Source organism: Theropithecus gelada, chromosome 16, assembly GCF_003255815.1.
Source record: "Theropithecus gelada isolate Dixy chromosome 16, Tgel_1.0, whole genome shotgun sequence".
In the NCBI taxonomy this organism is placed as follows: domain Eukaryota; kingdom Metazoa; phylum Chordata; class Mammalia; order Primates; family Cercopithecidae; genus Theropithecus; species Theropithecus gelada.
The window spans coordinates 24967622-24989449 of record NC_037684.1 but is presented as its reverse complement, the minus strand read 5'-3'; the positions used below and the strand labels follow the sequence as shown (position 1 = coordinate 24989449).

At 46.0% G+C, this 21828-nt stretch overlaps 1 protein-coding gene across 1 annotated transcript in view; it reads right to left on the bottom strand.

Moving 5' to 3' along the window:
* Nucleotides 1-12805: 12805 nt before the first annotated feature.
* TTLL6 (tubulin tyrosine ligase like 6) overlaps nt 12806-21828 on the bottom strand; it is a 52025-nt gene continuing 43002 nt past the window's right edge. The window contains 2 exon segments of the mRNA XM_025362661.1: nt 12806-13071; nt 13542-13911. Coding sequence (XP_025218446.1) covers nt 12806-13071; nt 13542-13911 — 636 coding nt within the window.

Sequence of the window (21828 nt, the reverse complement as noted above, 5' to 3'; positions counted from 1 at the left end):
AATGAGGAAGAAAGGACGAAAGGAAAAGAGAAAAAAAAGAAAAGAAAGAGTCCATGGCAAAGAAGGCAAGGGTCCAGCTTGGGCCCCAGCTCAGGGATGGGTGTGAACATCCCCATGGCTACTTGATGCCCTGTCACGTGGGCTCAGCGGCTTAGTCTCACCCTCTGCCAGATCCAGGGGGAAGTGAGAATCCATTACAGTGGGCCTGTCTCAGCTCCTGTTTGCTTTGGCTGCAGTGTGATGGTGTCTTGCTGACTTTGCCAACAGGATTTAGGTGTTTGCTCTCCCGCCTGGCATGGCTGCTAAGGCAGCTGGCATTCTGCTACTACTTATCATGCTGGCTGAGACTTCCTGCTGCTGCTGTTTCCCCTTTCTCAGACGGATGGGGTCCTATTTTGTTATCATTGTCACAAGACTCCTATGCTTGAGAAAGCAGGGTGGTGAAAAGAGGCCACAGACTTTCCCTTTCAAATGGCTCCCCAAGAAGTACATACTCAAGGACTAAGATGAATCAGGAAGTATGCCAGGAAAAGAAATGAGACAGCCAGCCAGAAAAAAAAAACAGGCACAAACCCTAGATCTTTAAAGCACTTGCTTTGGTTTCCACACTTCTTTCCTCTTGCTTTCTGGGGACAATAGTAGATAGTGGGGAGTAAAGGAGAAGGGAGCCCCTTGCTGAAGGTCACCCCAGACCAGCCAGAGCCCACGGTTGGAGAGTCTTGGAGGAAGCATGATTATCATGTACCTGATGGGAAGAGCATGTGTTCAGAATAATCACGTCCCCTCCCATACCCAAGGCAACTCCCAGAGCCTCCAGCCACCTCCCCAGCACACAGTGGGCATTCAGGAGACATGAAATACCCTCCACATGACACACTACCTGCTTGGCTCTAGGCTGCTAGTGAATAACTTAGTCATGGCTGGAGAATGCAAAATAATTGAAAGCAATGCTTAGTAAATTGCAGTTTCAAGGTCTTCATTGCCTTCCTAACAATTTGCAAAACTCTTTTTATTGCTTTTTTAGATTCCTCGAGTTGAAATACCACTGCATGCTGTAATTAAGCTAAGTGACATGCCAGCTGTAAAGGCAAGGGTTGTGAATGATTCATTCAGTTCATGTAATCATCCAGGATGAGTGCAGGGAGGGAGCCTGCAACAGCTGCCAGTCTGCCTTGCTTACACTCTCTGCCAGGATGGAAGGAAAGTTGGAATCTAAAATCACTTTTTTTTAAACAGGGTCGCCCTCTGTCACCCAGGCTGGAGTATAGTGGCACGATCATAGCTCACTGTAGCCTCGACCTCATGAGCTCAAGCAATCCTCCCACCTCAGTCTCCCGAGTAGCTGGGACTACAGGTGTGCCTCGCCATGCCTGGCAAATTTTGTTGCTGCTGTTGTTGTTTAGTAGAGACGGGGTTGCTATGTTGCCTAGGCTGGTCTCAGACTCCTAGGCTCAAGTGATCCTCCCACCTCAGCCTCCCAAAGTGCTGGAATTACAGGTGTGAGCCACACACCCAGCCTGAAGGCACCCTTTTAAGGCTAGTAAGAGTTACCCATGCTGTCTAAGGCAGCCTAATCCAGTGTGGGGTAAGCCAGACAAGGGGTTCCCAAACCTGGCTAAGCATCAGAACTCCCTGGCAGACCTTTTCATTTTTTTTAATTTTATTTATTTAATTTATTTATTTAGAGACAGAGTTTCGCTCTTGCCCAGGCTAGAGTACAATGGCATGATCTTGGCTCACCACAACCTCCGCCTCCCAGATTCAAGTGATTCTCCTGCATCAGCCTCCTGAATAGCTGGGATTACAGGTGCCTGCCACCACGCCCGGCTAATTTTGTATTTTTAGTAGAGACGGGGTTTCTCCATGTTGGTCAGGCTGGTCTCAAACTCCCGACCTCAGGTGATCTGCCTGCCTCGACCTCCCAAAGTGCTGGGATTATAGGTGTGAGCCACCACACTCGGCCAGGCAGAGTTTTTTAAATCCAAGTTGACCTCACCCTTGCTCCGAAGTGACTAATAAAGTCTAGGGAGAACCACAGGTCCTTACAACTGCCCAGATATCCCTGAGCCTGGAGATGAGAGAACTTGCCCCATCCAAGATGGCTATTTTTAACAACTTGGTTTTCAGGAACGTCACTTTTGCACTTGGAAACTTTTCCTTCAGTGTTGCTTTCGTAAATCTGTCTGGGGACAGGAGTTCATCCAACTGCTTTATGAGCAGATACCTTGATCTCTATCCTCCCAAAGCTCCTTCTCCTAATGTTCCCAATTTCTTTCAGGGGACTCAGTTTCTCTGAAACCGTCTTTATTTTTCCTTTATCCTCTGCCACACAGTCAGCTGCTAAGTCCCAGCTCTATGATATTTTTCTCACTTACCTCTTTTTTTTTCTTCCAGCTTATCGAGTTATATCTGCCTCCTTTTCTTTCCCCCAGCCAGCCATCCTGATAGAGGCTGCAAGGGCTTGAATCCTGGACCACTGTATGAGACTCCCAAGCCCTCTCCCACCTTTGGGTCCCTCCCCTTGCCAAGCCATTCTACCATTTACTACCAGATTCATCTTCCTAACGCTGAATAAAATCTCCCACTCAAAAACCTTCAGCAGTTTCTCACTGCCTGCTGAATAAGGTAAACACTACCCAGGATAACAGTTTAGATCCTCTGCAATATTTATTCATTCAGCAAATATTTACTGAATTCCTATTATGTCCTAGGTACTAAACTAAAAGTAGAGAATATAAAGATGTAGAGACATGGTACATTCCAGTGGACAGACAGTTGCACAAATTCATTATCATGAGGAGTGCAATAATGGTAATACAAACAAAGGGTCCGGGGTTTCCAATATGATCTCTTAATCTATCTTTCCACCTTCATCTCCCAGTTTCCTTTCTGATCCAGCCAAAATGGACTAGACCTTACTTTTTTGTTTGTTTTGTTTTTTTGTTTGTTTGTTTTGAGACGGAGTTTTGCTCTTGTTGCCCTGGCTAGAGTGCAGTGGCGTGATCTCAGATCACTGCAACCTCCATTTCCTGGGTTCAAGCAATTCTCCTGCCTCAGCCTCCCAAGTAACTGGGATTACAGGCACCCGCCACCACACTTGGCTAATTTTTGTATTTTTAGTAGAGACAAGGTTTTGCCATGTTGGCCAAGCTGGTCTCAAACTCCTGACCTCAGGTGATTCACACTCCTCGGCCTCCCAAAGTGCTGGGATTACAAGCGTGAGCCACCATGCCCAGCCTAGACGTTACCTCTTGATCATGTGCAAGGTTTTTAGTTTCTTCCAGGCCTCTATACCTCAGTCCATATCTTACTTCCACCTTTTAAAATTCTATTTATCAGCCAGGTACGGTGGCTCACGCCTGTAATCCCAGCACTTTGGGAGGTTGAGGCAGGCGGATCACGAGGTCAAGAAATCAAGACCATCCTGGCCAACATGGTGAAACCCCGTCTCTACTAAAAATACAAAAATTAGCCGGGTGTGGTGGTGCATGCCTGTAATCCCAGTTACTCGGGAGGCTGAGGCAGGAGAATAACTTGAACCCGGGAGGGGGAGGCTGCAGTGAGCTGAAATCACACCACTGCACTCCAGCCTGGTGACAGAGCGAGACTCCATCTCAAAAAATAAAATAAAGTCCTCTTTATCTTTTTCTGCCACCTCAAATATCGCCTCCTCCAATGAAGTGGACTTAGTCCTCCCAACTAGGTGTGAGGGTGTTTCCTTCTCATCTACTGACACTCTTTTTTAGTGGCACTTAACTCAGGCTAGTTATCTGCGCACCCACCTTCCTCCACTGCACACTCTTCGGGAGCAGGAACTGCCACAGCATTTTTCTGTCTGGCAGAAGCACTCAGTAGACAGTTGCTCTGCACAGCCCTATGAGTGAACAGGCAGGAAGTGGGTGGGGCTGGGAAGGCAGCCTGACATTGCGCCTTCTCATTGGATAACCTGAGCTGTTAAAGCCTCTAGACAAGGTGTGCTACACAATTTGGCAGGCCTACTGCAAAATGAAAACGCAGAGTTCCGTGTTCAAAAATGATTCAGAATTTCAAGATGGTGGCAATAAGGCATTAAGCCAAACACAGGGCTTTTCTAAGTGCAGGACCCTGTGCGACTGCACAGATTGCATGCCCTGTCTCTAGGAGCAAAGGTGCTGGCACCACAGTGTCCCATAGAAAGCCAAATAATTCTGGCATCATCTTATTAAGAGACTTCCTTTTTATCAGCTCAGGAACCTTGACTGGCTGGAACTGGTGACCAGGGAGAAAAGGGGAGAGATGTAGAGATTCCAGGAAGCCCCTTTTCAGCAAGTCTTACATCTTTTGCTTGGGCCAGGCTATGATCTCTGACAACCTGATGAGAACAATGGGAAAAGTGGCCTCACATCAGTCTGTTTTGAGCCTTCTGAATGGCGTCAGGAATGGGCTTGTGGAGGCTGGGATGGCAATTAAGTTTTTACTTGTCTGCTGGGATAACCAGGCCTTGGCTTCTTTTGCCATCCTGGTGGGCCTTGACTACTTACTAAAAAGAACACTATCCCGGAATCCTTGAAATCCAGGCCCACATGGGGATGACGTGTACACATGTGTGTTTCAGAGCTGGACACAAATGACTTGAGTCTAACGTCTCCATTCAATATCTTGGATAATTAAGGTCATTTGCCTGAAGGGTACTGTGGGTTTCAAGCATCCCAGGTTTCCCTGACATTCTTGAGGCCAGAAATTCATTCTATTGGAAATCCTTAAGGCAAAGCCGGGTCAACACTGTGAAGCAAGTGCTTGTCTTCAGCAGTTACTTCTTCCACCTCTGCCCCACACACCCCAAAGGTCTCACCAGGGAACGGACTCAGGAAGAGCGAATGAAGCAAAATGGATCACATTCCTGGAAAGGGCAGAGAGTGAGCTGGCAGATAAGGAAAGATGTTATGCCTGGGGTCTGGCCAGGCCCTGTTGGGCACAGTTGGAGGAGTCAGAGTGCCCCAGAGAGGGCAACAGCAGGCCCTGGGCTCCTAGTAAAGAGGGCAGGGCTTACTGTAGACCACTTGTCCCAAGAAAGTCTTCAAAGGTTCCTGACATATTTTCAATGTATTCGGAGCTTTTTTTTTTTTTTAAACGGAGTCTCGCTCTGTCGCCCAGGCTGGAGTACAGTGGCGCGATCTCGGCTCACTGCAACCTCTGCCTTCTGGGTTCAAGCAATTCTCCTGCCTCAGCTTCCTGAGTAGCTAGGACTACAGGTGCCTGCCACCACACCTGGCTAATTTTTATATTTTTAGTAGAGATGGGGTTTCGCCATGTTTGCCAAGCTGGTCTTGAACTCCCGACCTCAGGTGATCTGCCTGCCTCAACCTCCCAAAGTGCTGGGATTACAGGCATGAGCCACCGTGCCTGGCCTGGAGCTTTCTTAGTGAGGGGTACTCAGGATAACTGTCTCCCCACAACCTTCCCTTCCCATTCTCCCTCCAGATCAGGCTCCTCTTCCTGGCAGTAAGCATGGCAATTTCTTTTATTAATGGATGCCTGAAGGGAAAGTGTAACATTTCTGCAGGTTGATAGAAGAAGCATCTTCAGGCTGGGTACTCACGCCTCACCTCTGTTTTCGCTGGTGAGATTAAGTTGGGCTGCTGAGGGAGGTCGCCAGAAGATGCTCAGGCACTGAGGTGGCAAGTCTTTGGGCTGGAGGGGATGGGCGGAGGTCGGGCCTTGACCTTGTGAAGTTGCAGCTGCCTTAGTTCTCTCACTCAGGGCTCAGAGTTATGCACTATGCCCATCCCTGACCTCATCTTTTATCCTGGAGATGAAGACCAACTGGCATAGTTCTGTTGGTGGACTGAGGGCTTTTGACTCCTGGAAATCATGAGTCCTCTGAAACACTACACCCCAAGTTGCTTTATCTGGGGGGAATATTCTGGATGATGGTGCCATGTGAGGAACCCAGAGAAGTGCCACTGGTAGGGCAACTGGGGTGTATCCTGGGGCAGCACCAATCCAACCCCAGAAATCATGGTCCTGTAGCACTGTAAGCTAACTGGGAGGGCACAAAGGCAGGGCTGTTGGCCCCAGTGCTGCTAATAGGAGCTAATGGAAGACAAGGATATCTAGATGAGGAAACAAAACTTCAGTTGATTCTGTGAACATTGGAGACACTGTCGGAAGAGACAAACCGTTTCCTGCAAGTTGAGAGGTAGGAAGAGAAAAGTGGCAGAGATCCAGTCTGATTCTGGAAAAAAAAATACATATATATATTTTTTTAGATTTTCCTTTAAAATTGCCTCCAGAATATTAAAGTCAATTAACTCATCATCACCATTCATATCTAGTGGATCAAGAGATGCTTAGGTGACTCATATCCGTAATCACCAGAAACTCATTCTACCTACACAACATTCATCTTCCTGCAGCCTTCTTGCCTGAAACATTGGATATGGATCATTTAAGAGCAGCCAAGATGGCTGGCTGGAGAGAATCTTATAGTGGTTAAGAAGCTGTATGCCCTTGGACAAGTTACTTAACCTCTCTCAGCCTTGGTTTCCCCATTTGGAAAAAGACAACAACAATGCCTTGAGGACCGAGACAATATATGAAAAGCTTTTAGTACAGCAATGGAAAGTGTGTCTTGGGCCAGTTCATGCTGGGCTCATCACCATCAGCACAGTATCATCCTCATCAGCAACAGCATCACCATCACTGCAGGTACCATTGATTCAGTAAGATGCCAGGCATCCCACTTTACCAAGCCATGAGTCACTCTTAAAATCTTACAAAATGAGGCCAGGCACAGTGGCTCATGCCTGTAATCCCAGTTCTTTGGGAAGCTGAGGCAGATGGATCACTTGAGGTCAAGAATTTGAGACCAGCCTGGCCAACATGGAGAAACTCCATCTCTACTAAAGCTACATCCAAAAATTAGCCAGGAATGGTGGCACACCTGCAGTCTCAGCTACTCAGGCGGCTGAGGCAGGAAAATCACTTGAACCTGGGAGGTGAAAGTTGCAGAGAGCCAAGATCACACCACTGTATTCCAGCCTGAGTGACAGAGCAAGACTCTGTCTCAAAAAACAAACAAACACACAAAAAAACAAAAAAAAAACAACAGCAGCAGCAACAACAACAACAACAGAAAGAAAAAGTTAGCCAGCGGAAGCAGGAGAATCACTTGAACCTGGGAAGCAGAGGTTGCAGTAAGCTGAGATCGAGATCGCACCACTGAACTCCAGCCTGGGCAACAGAGGGAGACTCCATCTCAAAAAAAAAAAAAAAGAAAGAAAGAAAATCCTACCAAATAGGTTGTTTATCCCGTAGAATTCAACTGTTATACAGATCTGCACCCTGGACTCAGTGACCAACCCCCTGTGAAAGTGGATCCAGAGGAAGAAGAATGAGATTCTAGCCACTAAAGCAGAAAAATGGAGGAGTTTGTCAGGGCTCCATTCCTCACATGGGTCAGGATGGGTGCCAAGTTCGTGACCAGGTGGTATAGAGGAAGAAATATAGAGCTGTTTGTCCAGTCCATCACTTGTGTGAGGTTGAGCAAGTCATTTAAATCCTCAACCTTGAATTTCTTCACTTGCAAACTGGGCATAAGGTAATAACGTCTGCCTTGCCAACCTCACATTGTCAATGTGAGGATTCCATGAGATATGGTCTGTAAACCTGATGTGTGGAAGGTGTTATTACTATTACGCTTTCCAAAGAAACCCCTGATCCTCAGCTGGGGCCTCTGCTTGCTCTTCCTTCTTTCCTTCAACCATTATTTCTTGTGCAGAAGACCTCTTTTCACACCACATTCTGCTCCATCTGTAAATCAATGCATTAATATCATGCACTCCAATGGACATTCTGCTATATATAATTAGTCTTTTGTGAGTTTGCTTTTTTATGTGTAAGTCCTTTATGGTCTGACTAGTTTGGAGAGAAGTTTTAGAAGGCATTATTTGGCCCGAAAGCAGGGGGCCAGCTCTGAGATCTGGTGACCCCATATGTTATTCTAGGAGGCTCTGCTTGGTCTTTGTCATATCTGCTACCTGCAGAAATGCCTCCACTGAAGAGCCACTTATTGTCACATCAGCTCTAACTAAAGACTAATATGAAAAGTATAATTTAACAGACAGATAATATGGCTTCAAGAGCTTGGGACTTGAGAATCAGAAGCATCTGACTCAAATCCTTGCTGTGCCAATTAAAAACGGGGAGACCTGCTGAATGTTAAGCCTTATGCTCTTTGAGTATCAGTTGTTTTTTGATTTTGTTTTTGTTTTTTGGGGTTTTTTTTTCCTTTCTAAAGTTCACGGCTAAGTGCAATGGCTCACACCTGTAATCCCAGAGTTTTGGGAAGCCGAAGCAAGAGGATTGTTTGAGGCCAGGAGTTCAAGACCAGTCTAGGCAACATGGGAGACCCTGTGCCACACAAATAATTTTTAAATTAGCTGGACATCACGATGTGCACCAGTAGTCCTAGCTACATGGGAGGCTGAGGCAGGAGGATGGCTTGAGCCCTGGAGTTTGAGATTATGGTGATCCATGATCCTATCACTGCACTCCAGCCTGCACAACAGAACAAGACTGTCTCCAAAGAAAATAAAAATAAAGTGTGCAATTGTGATTGAAATTCAATTGGATAAAATATTTATCTAGAAGAGTGCTGGCGCTTTTATAGTCAGCTAGCAAAAAAGGGCAACTATCACCATCTATCACCCTGATTTTTTCTTTTTTTAGAGACGGGGTCTCGCTATGTTGCCTAGGCCGGAGTGCAGTGGATATTCAGCAGCGTGATCCCACTACTGATGAGCATGAAAGTTTTGACCTGCTCCATTTCCGTCTTGGTTTATCCTTCCTTAGGCAACCTGGTGGTCCCCAGCTCCTGGGAGGTCACCATACTGATGCCAAACTTAGTGCGGATACCCAATCAGGATAGCGCATTACAGCCCGGAACTCCTGGACTCAAGCAATCCTTCCGCCTCAGCCTCCCGAGTAGCTGGGACCACAGGCACTTGCCACCATGCCCAGCACCATGACTCATACTAACACATGACAGTGCCCTCAGCCATTGTTTATTATGGCAGTAAAGACCTATGAGACTCCACATGATAAAATGCTGTTTCAGGGAAAGAAATCTTCCCTAAAGAACTACTCAACTTATTTTTACTCACCTATGAGAAAATATTGAAACCATCTCCGCCTACAAAATACCAGAGCTCCTTAGGGAATCTCAGCTCACGTTGCTAAAAAGTGACATGAAGAATCAGCATCTGATGTCAGAGGCATTCACCAAGGTTCGCTGTTTCTCACCTCACTACAACTCCAAGTAGGTGAGGGCCAGTGTATACAGGGATGTACCTGGAGCTTGCGCGTGGGGAGAGAAACCAACAGAACCAGTCCCAATCTTTGAGGAGCCCCCAATCTTGAGGGGGAGGAATAAAGTTCCTGTCCTCAGGGAGACCCCCATCTGATGGCAGAGACATAGTCCCTGCCGCTAGGGACTCTCTAGTATAATTGGACAGACAAAAAGGACCAAAACAGGATGCTATGTCTGGCCTTTTCTGCTAAGAGGTTCAGAGCCAAATTCAACGGTCAATGCAGGAAGCACCTTATCACATCCTCTTCATATAATGATCTCTTCCCTTTCTTTGTGTGGCTTCTGATCATTATTATTTCATTTAACAGTCCTATTGAATACAAGTTCTCATGGTAATCTGTACATCATCCTCTCTTTTTTATTTTATTTATTTATTTATTTTTATTTTTATTTTTTTTTTAGATGGAGTCTCGCTCTGTCACCCAGGCTGAAGTGCAGTGGCCCGATCTCAGCTCACTGCAAGCTCCGCCTCCCGGGTTTACGCCATTCTCCTGCCTCAGCCTCCTGAGTAGCTGGGACTACAGGCGCCCGCCACCTCGCCCGGCTAGTTTTTTTTGTATTTTTTAGTAGAGATGGGGTTTCACCATGTTAGCCAGGACTGTCTCGATCTCCTGACCTCGTGATCCGCCCGTCTCGGCCTCCCAAAATGCTGGGATTACAGGCTTGAGCCACCGCGCCCGGCCCCTCTCTTTTTTAAATAGTAGAAACAGGGTGGGTGTGGTGGCTCGTATCTGTAATCCCAGCACTTTGGGAGGCCGAGGTGGGTGAATCGCTTGAGGCCAGGAGTTTGAGACCAACCTGTCCAACATGGCAAAACCCCATATCTACTAGAAATACAGAAATTGGCTGGGCATGGAGGCACATGCCTGTAGCCCCAGCTACTCAAGAGGCTGAGGCACAAGAATTGAAGATAGTAGTCGTGGGTTGGAGCTCCTCAAGGATCAGAGAGTTTTGCTCCAATAACAGGCCCACAGGTCAGGGCTGGCTGTAACAGGCTCCTCTGCCTAGGCCTGGGTCCACATGTAAGACAAGTACTTATTACCCATATGTTTTTGTTGTTGTTGTTGTTGTTTTGTTTTGTTTTTTGGAGATGGAGTCTCGCTGTGTCGCCCAGGTTGGAGCACAGTGGCGCAGTCTCAGCTTACTGCAACTGTAGCTGGGACTACAGGCATGTGCCATCATGCCCGGCTACTTTTTGGGGGTTTTTTTTGTTTTTGTTTTTGTCTTTTTGAGACGGAGTCTCACTCTGTCACCCAGGCTGGAGTGCAGTGGCGCAATCTTGGTTCACTGCAAGCTCCGCCTCCTGGGTTCATGCCATTCTCCTGCCTCAACCTCCCGAGTAGCTGGGACTACAGGCACCCGCTACCATGCCCGGCTAATTTTTGTATTTTTAGTAGAGGCGGGATTTCACCATCTTGGCCAGGCTGGTCTTGAACTCCTGACCTTGTGACCCACCCGCCTCGGCCTCCCAAAGTGCCGGGATTACAGGCGTGAGCCACCACACCCAGCTTACTTTTTGTTTTTTTAGTAGAGATGGGGTTTCACCATATTGGCTAGGCTGGTCTCGAACTCCTGACCTAGTGATGTGCCCGCCTCAGCCTCCCAAAGTGCTGGGATTATAGGCACGAGCCACCACGCCTGACCTATTACCCATATTTAAAAGACTTGTTCAAAAGACAAATTCCCAGGGCCCCTTCCCAGCCCTCTTATGCCAGAATTCCCAGGGGGTTTGCCCTGAGAAACTATAGGCTTAAACAAGGGCCCTCATATGATTCCTATCATCAGGGAAATGGGGAAACATCAGGCCCAGCTCTTCTCTGAGCATGGTGACAGGACTATCAGAATCACCTAGAGGAGCTTCATAAAACGCAGATTCCTGGGCTCTCCACCCAGGAGCTACTGAATCAGAATTTCTGGGAGGAGGCCCTGGAATATGCATTTTTACAGGCACCCAAGGTGATCTGTATGGCTTGGATGTTTCCTTGCAGGCCCTCCTGCAGTGTGAGCTACTGGTCACAAGGGGCCAGGTCAGAGTGTCTGCTCACAGTAAAGCTTTGGGTGGCAGGGTGGAGGGAGATGATTCAAATCTCTAGCCTCCTTCTTTAGACAGTCAAGCAGCACAGATCCCTTAATTCCACAGCTCTATGTTGTAGGGTTCTCCCAAGTTCTTACATATGACCTTCCCTCAGAAGCACTGAAGTTTAGACGGAGGGCATCCTACCATCTCCTGGGGCCTTTTGCACGGTGGAACCAAAGCTTCTCAAAGGCCTTTGGTTCCACATCTCAGTCTCTGCTGCCCTGTTGCTCTGTGCCCTCAGCACACTCCATTACAGGGCCAGCCTTTGGGGCAAGTGATCTAGGCCTAGACCAGGCAGCATAGCTTGAAGGGTGTGAAAATCAACCCAACATGGTTGACATGCTTCTACTTCTGGGATCTCCATATATGACTACCTCAATTTTAGCCATAAGTGGAAGACAAGGCAAAATGCCTAGTAGGGGCAGATCAGTTCTATTAGAAATATATTAATACATAGCAAGGGGGTCACTTTTTTTTTTTTTTTTTTTTGGAGACAGAGCATTGCTCTGTCACCCAGGCTGGAGTGCAGTGGTGCAATCCCTGCTCACTGCAACCTTGAGCTCTGTGTTCAATGAATCCTTCTGCCTTGGCTTCCCAAGCAGCTGGGACCACAGGCATGCTCCACCACACCCAGCTAATTTTTAAATTATTATTATTACTATTATTTGAGACGGAGTCACTCTGTCACCCAGGCTGGAGTGCAGTGGTGCGATCTCAGCTCACTGCAACCTCTCCCTCCTAACCCTTCCCTCCCTCTCCCTCCCTCAGGAGGCAAGCCTCAACCTCCTGAGTGGCTGGGACTACAGGCGTGTGATACCACGCCCAGCTAATTTTTTGTATTTTTGTAGAGACAGGGTTCCACTGTGTTAGCCAGAATGGTCTCAATTTCCTGACCGCATGATCCGCCCACCTCCGCCTCCCAAAGTCTGGGATTACAGGCGTAAGCCACCGCACCCAGCCTAATTTTTAAATTTTTTGTAGAGACAGGGTCTTGCTATGTTGCCCAGGCTGGTCTTGAACCCCTTGCATCAAGGGGTCTTCTCGCCTCAGCCTCTCAAGTAGCTGGGACCACAGGCATGTGCCACCACACCCAGCTAATTTTTAAATTTTTTGTAGAGATTCGGTCTCTCTTATGTTGCCCAGGCTGGTCTCAAACTCATTGGCTCAAGGGATCCTCCTGCCTTGGCCTCCCAAAGTACTGGGATTATAGGCATGAGCCATTGCGGCCAGCCAGGGTCACATTTTGACTAAGTCTTCATTGTCTACTTACCTGTATGTCTTTATCAATCCATCCATCCTCCTACCTATCCAACATTCCAGAAAACCACAGAGCATCTGCCAACGCACCAAATGCATTAAGGGAATATGTGTGGGCCTACCTAGCTCCTCTAACATCCTTTTTGGCCAGAGATCAGGCAATGGCTGTATGCTTCTTGATCCTGCATACACGGGTCCCTCATAGCATTTGTGTGGCTTCTGCAAGGCCTTGGATCCAGTCGGGCTGGAGTGGTAATCACCAGCAGGTCCCTCAGAGTAACATTATAGCTCTGAGGACCCTGCAAGAGGAGGGAGGGCATATCCAGCTGCCTCTTCTCGCCAGAGCTGTCACTGCAGGAGTGGCACTCCCCAGGCAGGGAGGCGTTTTCTGGAAAGGCAAAGTCATAAGCATCAGTGATTTGTGCTGCTGGATTCAGCACAAATTCCTGGCGAAGACCACCTCCCAGTAGGGTTCCATGGCCTATAACTGGCTGAAGCTCTTTGAGCCAGAATGAGCCATTGCTCCTTTTCTCCAAATAGTTTTCCTTCCCCATTTTTTCATACTTAACATCAATAACTGGTGCAGCCTCAGCTGAATGAGCCTCATGTGAATGAGAACTAGGAAATGTTGAAGAAGGGACTTGGACAGCATTCTGTTTTTATCTTCTTTGTCTTCCCAATCAGACTAGAGGCCTCCTAATGGTACGGACTGTGTCTCCACCATCAGACTGGGGTTTTCCTGAGGACAAGGGCTGTCCCCCCTCCAAAGACTGGGAGCTCCCCACAGATTAGGACTGGTTCTATCGGTCTGTCTCCCCTTTAAGCTCCTGGCACATCCCTGAACACACTGGCACTCACGTGACAGGCTGTTCATTCCCAGCTTGGGGTCGTAGTGAGCTGGGAAGAAGGAGAGCTTTCTCCTCAGTTGAAGCTTGGTCAGTAGCTCGGATAGCAAATGTGGCTTCTTCATGTCACTCTTCAGCAAACTCCAGTTTGTGTTTGGACTCCCCCAGAAGCTCTTGGATTTTGTGGGCAGAAGAGGTTTTAACATTTCCTTCTGGATTAACTGTGGAGGGGTCTGCTGCTTCTTGCATTTAAAGGATACCACCCTATCCATCTCTGGGCCACTGTACTCAGAGCTGGTGGTCACGGCCAGGGTTGGTGGAGACTTTGGGGAGATTGAGACTTGGATGGTGGATTCTGGGGCGGTTTCTACTGAGGTTAAGTGCTGGAAGAAAAGACAGTTCAAAATGAGTCTGCAGAAAGCTAAGGGTTCCTTCCTATGCTATTCTTTTTTTATTTTTATTTTTTGACACAAGGTCTTGCTATGCTGCCCAGGCTGGTCTCGAATTGGGCTCAAGTGATCCTCCCGCCTCAGCCTCCCGAGTAGCCGGGACTACATGTGAGTGCCACCATGCCCAGCTCCCATGCTATTCTTGATTAAAATAAACAGATTAAGAGCTGATTCATTAGCAGCAAGAAAGATTAGGTTAGAATAGTCTCCTCACCATGAATTGGTTAAACAGTAGGGCAGAAGACGGTAGAAGACTCTACAGCCTCCTCTAAAAGTCTCTAAACATGAGAGAGATTATAAACAACAAAGATTGGCCATCAGAACAATAGGTATTATTATTGTTATTGTTATTGTTATTATTTGAGACAGGGTCTCGCCCTGTCACCCTGGCTGGAGCGCAGTGGTGCAATCTTAGCTCACTCTAACCTCCACCTCCTGGGCTCAAGCAATCCTCCCACCTCTGTCTCCCAAGTAGTTGGGACCAGGCATGCACCATCACGTCCAGCTTTTGTATTTTTTGTAGAGATGGGGTTTTGCCATGTTGCTCAGGCTGGTCTCAAACTCCTGGGTTCAAGTGATCAGCCCACCTCAGCCTCCCAAAGTGCTGGGATTACAGGGATGAACCTGTAATCTCCTGCCTCCTGGAGGCAGGAGAATCACTTGAACTTGGGAAGTGGAGGTTGCAGTGAGCCAAGATCGCACCATTGCACTCCAGCCTGGGTGACAAGAGTGAAACTCTGTTTCAAAACCAAACAAAAAAAAAATCAAATAAACCACTCCTGGCCTAGGTATTATTTTACAGCCATCAAACTGGCAAAAAATAGAAAGTTAGGTAATGCCAGTGTTGTGTAGAGGAAGAGGAACCTCCTGCTGCTGAGAATTTAGGCTGCTATAGGCATTCTGAACCACCTAGAAATATTTGGCAAAGTAAAATTACAAATATTCTGTGACCTAGCAAATCTTCTGCTAGGTATATATAGTTAATAAGTTATTAGACAGCTCTTGAAAAATACATACACTGTGGCCGGTCATGGTGGCTCACATCTGTAATCCCAGCACTTTGGGAGGCTGAGGCAGGCAGATTGCTTGAGTTTAGGAGTTTGAGACCAGCCTGGCAGACATGGCAAAATCCTGTCTCTACCAAAAATTAGCTGGGCATGGTGGTGTGCACCTGTGGTCCCAGCTACTTGGGAGGCTGAGGTGAGAGAACTGCTTGAGCCTGGGAGATGGAGGTTACAGTGAACCAAGATGGTGCCACTGCACTGCAACCTGAATGACAGAATGAGACTCTGTCTCAAAAAAGAAAAAAACAGCCTGGGTGCCGTGGCTCATCCCTGTAATCCCAGCACTTTGGGAGGCTGAGGTGGGCGGATCACCTCAGGAGTTCGAGACCAGCCTGGCCAACATGGTGAAACCCCATCTCTACTAAAAATACAAAAACTAGCCAGGCGTGGTGGCGGGAGCCCGTAATCCCAGGTACTTGGGAGGCTGAGGCAGGAGAATCACTTGAACCTGGGAGGCGGAGGTTGCAGTGAGCCAAGATCGCGCCACTGCACTCCAGCCTGAGGGAAAAGAGCAAGATTTCATCTCAGGAAAAAAAAAAAAGAAAAAAGAAAAAAACATACACCAGTGTTTACAGCAGCATTATTTACAATAGCTAAAAAGTAGAAAACTCAAATGTTCACAATGGATGAAGGGATAAACAAAATGGTATAAACCCTAAATATATATAATGGAATATTATTCAGTCTTCAAAAGGAAGGAAATTCTGACACATGCTGTAACATGACTGAACCTTGAAAACCTTATGCTAAGTGAAATAAGCCAGACGCAAAAGTACAAATACTATATGTTCCACTTATATGAGGTCCCTAGAGTAGTCAAATTCCTAGAGACAGAAAGGAGAACAGGGGTTTCCAGGGGCCGAGGGGAGGGGAGAATGAAGAGTCATGTTTAATGGGTACAGATTTTCTGTTTAGGGTGATGGAAAAATTCTGGAAGTAGATAGCGATGATCACTGCACAAATGTGTGTCTGTCCTTAATGACACTGAATTATACACTTAAAAATAATTAAAATGGTAAGTTTTATGTGATATATATTTTATCATAATAAAAAAACATATAGATGGATGTTCACTGCAGCATTATTTATAGTGATGGAGAAGCAAAGGCAACCTGTATGTCCCTACCTTGGAGAACTGATAGGGTGAAACGGGCAGTTGAAACCTAGTCTTAAGGCCAGGCAAGGTGGCTCACACCTGTAATCCCAGCCCTTTGGGAGGTTGAGGTGGGTGGATCAGCTGAGATCAGGAATTCGAGACCAGCCTGGCCAACATGGTGAAACGCCATCTCTACTAAAAATACAAAAATTAGCCAGGTGTGCTGGCAGATGCCTGTAATGCCAGCTACTCAGGAGGCTGAGGCAGGAAAATCACTTGAACTTGGGAGGTGGAGGTTGCAGTGAGCTGAGATCACACCATTGCACTCCAGCCTGGGTGACAAGGGTAAAACTCTGTCTCAAAAACAAACAAAAAAAAACAACCAACCAACCAAACAAACAAAAGCTAGTGTTGGGGAACAAAAGAAACTGCACTTGATGAGATCTGCGGCTTTGCAGCTTTTTGTCCAAGGACACCCACAATCCACATGGCATGGGCAGCAGAAAGCCACAGCCTTACTGGCTAGAGGTAAAGTTTGAGGCAGTCAGAGAAGCCAGAGATGCAGAGTGTAAATTGTGAAAATGTGAAATCCTTTTATGTGCAGTTTGGCGTGACTGATAAACTACACATGCTGGGGGGTGTGGAATGGGGAGGAAAGGATCTCAGGGGACCCAATAAAAAAAAAGCACTAGAGGCTGAAATAACTAATAAGATTTCGATTGCTGCTGACCACAGTAGATTTAGAATGTGAAGTTAATGGATTGTTCAAATAAAAATCACTCTTTAGGCTGGGCAAGGTAGTTCATGCCTGTAATCCCAAGTATTCGGGAGGCAGAGGTGGAAGGATCACTTGAGGCCAAGAGTTTGAGACCAGCCTGAGCAACACAGCAAGATCCTCATCTCTAAAATAATTGTTTAAAAATTAGCCAAGCGTGGTGGTGCACACCTGTAGTCCTAGCTACTTGGGAGGCTGAGGCAAGAGGATCACTTGAGCCTGAGAGTTTGAGGTCATAGTGAGCTATGATCACACCACTTCACTCCAGCTTGGGTGACAGAGCAAGATGACCTTGACTAAAATATATATATTTATCTAGATAGATAGATAGATAGATAGATAGATAGATAGATAGATAATGCTCTTTAGAAGAACAAACAGAATCCAGAGATTCTACAATGAATCACTGCATCATGCATAATTCATGATGTCCAGCATCCAAACTTAAAACCACTAGATATAGCCAGGTGTGGTGGCTCACACCTGTAATCCCAGAACTCTGGGAGGACAAGGCAGGAGGATCACTTGAGGTCAGGTGTTTGAGACCAGCCTAGCCAACATGGTGAAACCCCGTCTCTACCAGAAATACAAAAATTAGCCAGGCATGGTGATAGGCACTTGCAATTCCACCTACTCGGGAGGCTGAGGCAGAAGAATCACTTGAACTCGGGTGGCAGAGGTTGTGGTGAGCTGACATTGCACCACTGCACTCCAGCAGCCCAGGTAACAAAGCGAGATTCTATCTGAAAACAAAACAAAACAAAAACCCCCACTAGATATACAAAAAAAAAAAAACAAACAAAAAAAAAACCAGAAAAATATAATCCACATTCAAGAGAAAAAAGTAGTCTACTCTAAGACCAGCTGGCTGCAGTGGCTCACACCTATAATCCCAGCACTTTGGGAAGCCAAGGCGGGTGGATTGCTTGAGGCCAGGAGTTCTAGACCAGCCTGGGCAACATAGCAAGACCCTATTGCTTCAAAAATTAAAATAGTAAATAAATAAAAATAAAGAAATAAAATACTATGAGATGACCCAAATGTTGGTTCATTAGCAGACAAGAACTTTAGCAGGCATTATAAATATGGCCAAAGAATTAAAAGAATATGGCCGGGTGCGGTGGCTCACGCCTGTAATCCCAACACTTTGGGAGGCCGAGGTGGCTGGATCATGAGGTCAAGAGATCGAGACCATCCTGGCCGACATCCTGGTGAAACCCTGTCTCCACTAAAAATACAAAAATTAGCTGGGTGTGGTGGTACGTGCCTGTAGTCCCAGCTACTCAGGAGGCTGAGGCAGAAGAATCACTTGAACCTGGGAGGCAGAGGTTGCAGTGAGCCAACACTGCACCACTGCACTCCAGCCTGGCGGCAGAGTGAGACTCCGTCTCAAAAAAAAAAAATTAAAAGAATGTATGCATACAAAATTCAAAAGCTGGGAATCTAAGCAGAAAAACACAAACTATAAAAAAGAACACTAGCCTGGGCAACATGTACAAAAACTACAAAGATTAGCCAAGCATGGTGACATGCACCTGTGTCCCACCTACTTGGGAGGCTGAAGCCAGAGGATTGCTTGAGCCCAGAAAGTTGAGGCTGCAGTAAGCTGTAATTGTGTCACTGCACTCCAACCTGGGTGATAGAGTGAGACCCTGTCTCAAAAAAATAAATAAATAAAAAGAACTGAGTAGTATTTCTATAGGGCTTAAAGGTATAATAATTGAAATTAAAAATTCACTGAATGGGCTTAATGGCAGACAAAAGAGTCAGCGAGTTTGACTATAGAGCAATAGAAATTATTCAGTGTGAAAACAAAAGAGAAACAAGATTTTAAAAAGTAAGTAGAACCTAAGAAGTCTGTGAGACAATATTCTGTAACTTAACATACATGTTATTGAAGAGTCCAGAAGAGAAGAGAAACAAGACAGCAAAAGATTTTGAATAATGGCAATAAATTTCTCAAATTTGGTGAAAGCCATCAACTTACAAAAACAAGATCAAGAACCCTAAGTAAGATAAATACAAATAAAACCATACTCTGGTTTCTCTTTAGATTGTATAAATCTTTCACCTTTTACAAATAAAACCACACCCAGACACATTACAAGCTCATGCCTATAATCCCAGCACTTTCAGAAGCTAAGGCAGGTGGATCATTTGAGGTCGGGAGTACGAGACCAGCCTGGCCAACATGGTAAAACCCAGTCTCTACTAAAAATACAAAAATTAGCTGGGCGTAGTGGTGCACGCCTGTATCCCAGCTACTCAGGAAGCTGAGGTGGGAGGATAGCTTGAGCCCAGGAAGATTGAGGTTGCAGTGAGCCGTGATTGTGCCATTACACTCCAGCATGGGCAATAGAGTGAGAGCCTGTCTAACGATAAAAATAAATAAATGATTATATTAGGAAAAAAGTCTTAATCAATAATCTAAGCTTTCTCATTAAAAAACTAGAAAAGTAGACAGGTGTGGTGGCTCACATCTGCAATCCCTGCACTTTGGGAGGCCAAAGCGGGTGGATCACCTGGGGTTAGGAGTTGAAGACCAACCTGACCAACATGGAGAAAGCCATCTCTACTAAAAATACAAAATTAGCTGGGCGTGGTGGTGCATGCCTATAATCCCAAGTTACTCGGGAGGCTGAAGCAGGAGAATCGCTTGAACTTGGGAAGCGGAGGTTGCAGTGAGACGAGATCGCACCATTGCACTCCAGCCTGGGCAACAAGAACAAAACTCTATCTCAAAAAAAAAAAAAACTAGAAAAGTAAAATAAATCCAAGGCAAGCAGAAGGAAAGTATTAATAAATAGCAGAAATCAATAAAATCAAAAATAGAAAAATAGACAAAACTCAGTGAAACCAAAATCCAGTTTGTTTGTTTGTTTGTTTGTTTGTTTGTTTGTTTGTTTGTTTTGGAGACGGAGTCTCGCTCTGTCGCCCAGGGTAGAGTGCAGGGCACCATCTCGGCTCACTGAAACCTCCACCTCCTGGATGCAAGTAATTATCCTGCCTCCGCCTCCTGAGTAGCTGGGAATACAGGCGCACACCGCCACACCCAGCTGCTTTTTTGTATTTTAGTAGAGATGGGGTTTCACTGTGTTGCCCAGGCTGTTCTCGAACTCCTGAATTCAGGCAATCCACCCGCCTCGGCCTCCCAAAGTGCTAGGATTACAGGTGTGAGCTACCACGCCTGGCCCAAAATCCAGGGGTTTTTGTTTGTTTGTTTGTTTGTTTTTTGAGACGGAGTCTCGCTCTGTCGCCCAGGCTGGAGTGCTGTGGCGCAATCTCCACTCACTGCAAGCTCCACCTCCCGGGTTCACACCATTCTCCTACCTCAGCCTCCCGTGTAGCTGGGACTACAGGTGCCCGCCACCGCGCTCGGCTAATTTTTGTATTTTTAGTAGAGACGGCGTTTCACTGTGCTGGTCAGGATGGTCTCGATCTCCTGACCTCGTGATCCGCCCGTCTTGGCCTCCCAAAGTGCTAGGATTACAGGCGTGAGCCACCGCGCCCGGCCCCAGGTTTTTTTTTTAAAGGTCAATAAAATTGATAACTCCAGCAACATTTATAAAGAAAAAAAGAGAGAAAGAATAAGGAAATTACTAATATCAGAAATGAAAAAGAGGGTATCACTAGACTCTACAGGCATTAAAATGAAAATAGGGACTACTATAAATAACTCTTCATGTATAAAGCCCCCTTAGATGAAATGAACCAATACCTCAAAAACCACAAACTGCCAAAATTCTCTTAAAATAAAATAAGTGATTTGGATAGTCTTATATCTACTTTTTTAAATTGAATTTTTAGTTTAAAATACTCTAAAAAAGAAATGTCCAGGCCCAGATAGTTTCTCTGGAGAATTCTATCCAGATATTTAGATAAGAAATAATGACAAATCACCAGGCACCATGGCTCATGCCTATAATCCCAGCACTTTGGAAAGCTGAGGCGGGTGGATCACTTGAGATCAGGAGTTCGAGACAAGCCTGGCCAACATGGTGAAACCCTGTCTCTACTAAAAATACAAAAACTAGGTGGGCATAGTGGCAGATGCCTATAATCCCAGCTACTCAGGAGGCTGGGGCAGGAGAATTGATTGAACCCAGGAGACTGAGCAAAGATCGTGCCACTGCACGCTAGCCTGGGTGACAGAGTGAGACTCCATCTTTTTTTTTTTTTTTTTTGAGACAGAGTCTGGCTCTGTCGCCCAGGCTGGAGTGCAATGGCGCCATCTCGGCTCACTGCAAGCTCCGCCTCCGGGGTTCACGCCATTCTCCCGCCTCAGCCTCCCGAGTAGCTGGGACTACAGGCACCCGCCACCACGCCCGGCTAATTTTTCATATTTTTAGTAGAGACAGGGTTTCACCTTGATAGCCAGGATGGTCTCGATCTCCTGACCTCGTGATCTGCCCATCTCGGCCTCCCAAAGTGCTGGGATTACAGGCATGAGCCACCGCGTCCGGCTGAGACTCCATCTTAAAAAAAATAAAAAAGAATTAACGACAAATCTATATAATCTCTTGCAGAAACCCAAAGAGAAAGGAATACTTCCTACTTCCCAACTCACTTTATGGGGTCAGAATTACACCGATATCAAAGATATACAAAGAAAACAGAAGGAAAAAAAACACTATAGACCAGTATCTTTTATGAACTTAGACATAAAATTTCCCAACAAAATTTTAGCAAATTAAATTCAGCAATGTATTAAAAAAATATACCATGACCAAGTGAAGTTTATCTTGGGAATGCAAGGTAGGTTCAATATTGAAAAATCAAGCGGTGTAACCCACCATATTAGCAGTCTAAAGAAAAAAATCCATACGATTATATCATTTTATGCCAAAAAAGCACTTGACAGTGTTCAACATTCATCTATTATTATTATTATTATTTTTTTTTTTTTTTTTTTTTTT